The 5,783-nt window shown below is 45.6% G+C and overlaps 1 protein-coding gene across 1 annotated transcript in view; it reads right to left on the reverse strand.

Annotated features, from left to right (window-relative positions):
* LOC134438419 (neuropilin and tolloid-like protein 2) overlaps positions 1-5,166 on the reverse strand; it is a 35,155-nt gene extending 29,989 nt beyond the window's left edge. The window contains exons 1-3 of the mRNA XM_063187982.1: positions 5,011-5,166; positions 798-854; positions 182-325 (exon numbers count right to left, since the gene is read on the reverse strand). Of these exons, the coding sequence (XP_063044052.1) occupies positions 182-325; positions 798-854; positions 5,011-5,020 (211 nt within the window). The 5' untranslated portion in view covers positions 5,021-5,166. The remainder of the gene's footprint in view (positions 1-181; positions 326-797; positions 855-5,010) is intronic.
* Between the last annotated feature and the right edge of the window lie 617 nt (positions 5,167-5,783).

Below are 5,783 nucleotides of genomic sequence, written 5' to 3' on the forward strand. Positions count from 1 at the left end.
CCTGTTCACTTTCTCATAATATCTCAAGCACCCCTGACAGCCACTGTGCCACTGTGAGCTCTCTAAGCATAAATTATAAAATGCTGTATAGGATAACTGCTCTCTGTATTTAAAAGATGGAACATGGCAATTTTTTATCACAGCAGTGGTGCTAGCCAAGAACTGCCACAGTAATGCTTACCCTCCAGAATGTAGACGCATTCCTTGTTTGGCGGGTACGTTTCCGGGTAGTTTGGGGAGGTGAAAAGTCCCCCGTTGATATTGCGGGTCCACACTCCGCACTGCTCCGTGTTAGCAGGTGGTTGGCCATCGCTATGGTACGTATCTGTGGGGAGGAGGAGGAGTAGAGGACTTGCAGTTTTCACAGGGGAACATGACAAATGGGTGCAAAACAAAAGCACAAAGTGTACACGCGAGAAGGTAATGAGCCGCATTCATCACGGCAGAGATGGATACTCCAGTTGATTGGAATAGATGCCACAAGTAATAAAACATAATGTGCTAACTTGTGTAAACAAACAGACCGTTAGCCAGTTGTTTGGAAAAGCCATGAGCTGTTGCTTCTGACAACAGCAATCCCCTAGCCTCCAAAAGGACGCTTTGCTTTATTCATCCCTCAATCTCAATGCAGGCTACTGATTGTCCGGCAGATTGCAGTCCAGGGCTCATTAAGCATCGCATTGAATTGAATGGCTTCAGTGTCCCTGTACGCCACAGGGGGGGGGAAACCTATAAAACTAACTTATATCCCACGGGTTGGGAAATAATAAAATGAAAATGACTACAAAAAGGCTCACCTTGAGATTTTTGCGCCAGTCCAAATCCCTCTTCTATAAGAATAAGGAAAATCCAGGCTGTAAAAAAAGAGATGAATAATGGTTATGTTTATAGCCAGCTCTTTTCAATAGACAACTTGGATGTGAGTGCACATAAGTGGTGACAAAAGTCATCATTAACTTCCGAAAGATTAATGAAGCCCTCCAAGTACATGCCCTGGCCCTCAAGGACTAACCCAGCATATATAGTCTGTAAAACAGATAGAGTTCCTCAAAGAAACTCCAGGTGACACTGTGATGGAACATCTAAAACCTCTTTTGGAACCTAAGGGGGATAAACTAGTTATTGGGGGAACCCTTGGGAGACCTTTTACTAGAGTGTCCCCACACAGTGACAAAACTGACGTGAGGTGAGTGTGGGACAACCTTTAAAAGTTCTCCAAGGGACATCCAAAGAACCTCTGGGTTCCCCCAAATAATTTGTGACTATATTCTCCTAAATGTTCCTGTAAGAACCACAGTTTCACAGTAAAGCACCTATAGGTTCCCCAGAGTACTTTTCAAAGCTGGCCATTTTACAGTTTTGAAATGTACTGTGGAGGCTTCCTTTTTGCTGCCTTGAACTGCATGCGGCATCGAATTGGTGGGAGTCCATCTATCATGAGCGAAGAGCGCTCTGATAGCGTCTCGGCTCCCCGCCAGCGGCCACAGGGAATACCGTTATGAGAACATCACTCGCTCCCACTACAATAATCGCATCACGTAGAGTGCAGCTCAAGGCGTGCGGAGGGCTTTGGCCATGTCAGCCTGGGGAGGCAGATCAATTTGCGACGCCAGTGTTGGCTAAATAATGCATGTTATTTTTCTGTTCTCATATCCACACCTCAGGGATTGTCAACGAAAAATCCTTCGGTGTGATTTGTCACAGCTCCACAGAGTCTTGTTGTGTATCCATAAAACCAAATGTGTTGAATGCACAGGGGCATATCTTCACAACATAGGGCCACCCTTGTCCTTGTCATTCGTGTCACACACAATGTTTGTTAAGACATAACACTAGTCAAAAACAAATCCTCTGATTTACTATGATTACTCTTTCTGCCCATTTGAATGTGACTATTGGGATTTATAGGATACAGTTTCATGTGTTTTAATGTCTGTTGATTTCATCATTGTCATTCGTGTGAAGATACATGGGCAGAACAACTGGACCTTACAATTAACAAATTGTTGGTATTGCTTTTTTTCCCTGTATGTTTGTTTTGTTTGAGGGCAAAAATGATGGACATGACTGGTATGACACAGCAGAACCCTTGAGTTTAATGGTTTAAGCCATTTCACTAATGGCAAGGGACCATGTGAAGATGGTACATTGATTAAGAGTTTTAGTTATTCTTTCTTTCTTTCTTTCTTTCTTTCAAATGGGGTCAGATTTTAAATGTCCTGGCCCCCACCTTCAGACAATGCCCACATGCCTATTCAGTAGCCCTTAATATTTCTGTGCAGGACCTGGAATGACCACCACTATTAAAAGTAGCATGGGGTCTGCCATAGCTGGAGGCCAAGCATGCTGCCTGTGAGATGGGATGGGGCTGTATGCAGGGAAGCCAACAGGGAGGGCAAAGGGGTGCGTTGCCTCAGGACCCAGGGAGAGAGAGGACCCATAATTGGGTCCTCATTGTATTGAATTGAGAGGGGGGCCCTTCCTGATCACTTTGTCCTGGACCCGGCCAAAGCTATCAGCAGCCCTGACTGTATAAATCACTAAACCAGGCGTCAGTATCGCCTTCCCTGCAGACATGTCTGAATGACTTTTAAGTCGTATAAAGTACGGCCGCGCCTTTACTGTGGGGGACAATAGCACAACAAATAGGACAGCATCTTGTGTTGCCTGGGGACAGCTCGGCAGCACCAATCTCCTTCGACACAGCCTCCAAAGCTGCCGGCAACTGATAAGATGGTGCAGCCTCAGCTGTGAAGCAAATGCACTGAACTTCCAATGGTCATATCTGGCCACATATGTAGCTAAATCGTGATTGGCGCTGGCAGCCTTCGAAATTGAATGCTGCACAGGGGTGTAAAAAGGGCAAGGAATGTAAAGCCTAAAGCACGGCTTTGGCAAACATGTGGTGGTTGGAGGCGTCTACCAAGGTTTCTGGCCTCCAAATGTAATCCCACTGCACATGAGAGTTGCACAAGGACGTTCAAGCCAAGGGTTAGAGGGGGGCAATGCAATGGGGTTGTGTGTGTGTGTGTGTGTGTGTGTGTGTGTGTGTGTGTGTGTGTGTGTGTGTGTGTGTGTGTGTGTGTGTGTGTGTGTGTGTGTGTGAAGGGGGGGGGGGAGCGTGGTGGGTCCCCAGAGGGTTGCCCTATGCGAGACACAGTAGACGCGGCTGCCATAGAGAATACAGTAAAAGCAATAGCCTGCTGAAGTGGTAATAAATCGCTTCCGAGAGTACCCAGCCTCTGACGCTGGCTATGCTGAATTGATGTTGGGCGATGTGGGGGGGGGGGACTCAGGGGAAAGAAGAAAATGTCGAAGAGAACAATTTGTCACCTTTTAGTTTATGCAAATCACAACACTGTTAAAGCATGGCAGCGACAAGGAAACAGTGCATGTAGTCTACAGTATAAAAAGGACTATCGCTCAATTTTGTATAAGACACGGGAAAAGTTGCGCTAGCCGCTAATGAATTTGGTCTATTCGAATTTTTTTTCAGCGCTGTAGCGAAAACAGCCCTCTTAAAGATCGCCTGCGGTGCTTAACACTGATTCCACAGGGAAAAAAGAAAAACCGCACGGGTGGTCCAAAGATGGTTCGTGAATTATACATTTGCATTAGACTAATTACATTCGGCTGCATGCATAATTCATGGGTTTTTCCTTTTATGTAAAGTAAATGTTAAGCATTGTTTTTTTTGTACCTGCTTGAAAGTAGGTTCCTAATCAAGCCTAATTATAAGGCTACTGGAAAATGAACATGTCATTACAAAACCTGCACACAGCAGAGACAACAAAGCACTCATGATTTGTGTGACAATGGAATCTGGATATAAAGGTACCCCATTGCTTGTCGGTGGTTACACCCTCTGCAAGACGCAATAGGCTTGCCTAAAATGGAGTTCCCTAATACACTCCTAATGACAATAGCCTGCATGCTAATTGTTTTGGAATGCATAAGTCGTTTCAGGGGGAAATGATGACCAACTGCCGCACGAACCATGGTTAAAGCCAGCCACCTGTCCAGCGGCATTGATTCATACGGCATTACAGCACATCTGACAAAGTGCGTAAAGCTCCGTATTTATAATATTCGGATGCGGAAGGCAAAAATCTAAGGTAATTGACAAAAATGTCAACATGTTGTCAGCACTAATCCATGCCACAGCCTCAGTAACCTAGGGTATTGTTGAAAAGAGACAATAATGCTGCACTTGTGGTGGCAGTCGAGCTTACTATTGAGGCGACAAAGCAACGTCTGCCAATGATTACCTCGGATAGGGGCTGTGTAAAGTCAGTCCAAATCTGTATTTAGGTATAATCCAACCAAGAGGCTTGTTCACACAGTCGTGGGAGTTGGGGGGTGGGGGGGCATTACAATCGATACTATGCATTCAACTGAGGTAAAATATCCCGGGCGTTGTAAACTGAGGCAGAGCGCCCTGGTGCTGAAGAAAGCAACGACACGGCGCTGTCCATTCAGCACCACGCGCCCTGGTCTCGCGCTCAGGTTACAGTCTCACCAAACGCTACTGGAGCGGACTGCAAAGGCAACAGCAGTCAGAATTCATCTAGTGTGTCGAATGAAGCTGCATATTTTGACAGCTCAACCAATGACATAGTAATTTAACGGATACAGCCCATATAGCATGCATAAAAAGAGAGTTTATTTTGATAACTACGGTGAAATGAAACGTTTGAACTGCAGCGCAAAGTGCAAAAGCTGTCAATGCCTCATGAATTTATAAGGCTATGGCCGATTTAAATAAATTACAGCAGACCTCTAGGTGGCGACGTAACACACACTTTTCTTTGCTGGCCAGAACGCAAGTTGGCGCGATTCAAAGAAATGTAACCGGCAAACATGTTATATTTTACTGTAGGCTGTAGCCTACGTGGAAGATGGGACTCGTGACCATAAACGACAGGCATTTGACATTTATTAAAAAAAACTGAGATGCTTTGAAATGAAAAAGCAAAAATAGTGTGTCTAAACAAATAGAAGACTACACACCTGTGTACATTTCCTTTCCCGGTGTATTTATCGGCACGTTCACCTTCCAAAGATATGTCGAGATCTACCTCTCCATATTAGGATTCCAGAACGAAGACACGAGCTTTACAACATCCAACTTTTCTTCGATAGCCTTAATTCCATCGCTCACGCAGAAACAGCAGCCACTCTTGGTGTCCTTCCTGAAAAATAAAGTGCCTTACGAATCCAAAACGCCCAACACAACGTTGTATTTAATCCCATCTAGAGAGGAGCTGTGCTGTGTACATCCCAATGCAGCATTTGGTGCTCGAATTTTCAGTGTATAGTCCACAGAGACGTGAGTGCGCTGGAGAGAAAGCTCCGGAGAAGCGGTCGACGGCTGAACTGAAGTGATGGCACTAAACGAAGCTCATTTAAGCTGTGGGCGCTGCTTGCTTGAATGAGCAGCTTGTACGCATGCACCCTCTCACTGCGAATACGATTCCCAGCGTTGGGTTGCTCGTCTTTCTCCCTACAAGCGTTTCTCACCCTTCCTTCAACTCGCACATACATACAAAACAGCTACCACAAGTCGCCACCGGCTTACCTCGGTGTAGAAATAGTGGAACATGCCCCGATTGCTTCGTTCGCGCGCCGCTCTATATGCGAGGCGTATGCTTCAGCGCACACACACAAACACACCTGTTACCCACAACGCAAGCATAGCTTCGCAAAGCAATGGATTCCAACGTGCTTGTCAAATAGTCCAAGCGTATATAGTTCTCAGATTCATGTCTGACCGCTGGTTCTCG

The sequence above is a fragment of the Engraulis encrasicolus genome, chromosome 22 (genome assembly GCF_034702125.1).
Source record: "Engraulis encrasicolus isolate BLACKSEA-1 chromosome 22, IST_EnEncr_1.0, whole genome shotgun sequence".
Classification (NCBI taxonomy): domain Eukaryota; kingdom Metazoa; phylum Chordata; class Actinopteri; order Clupeiformes; family Engraulidae; genus Engraulis; species Engraulis encrasicolus.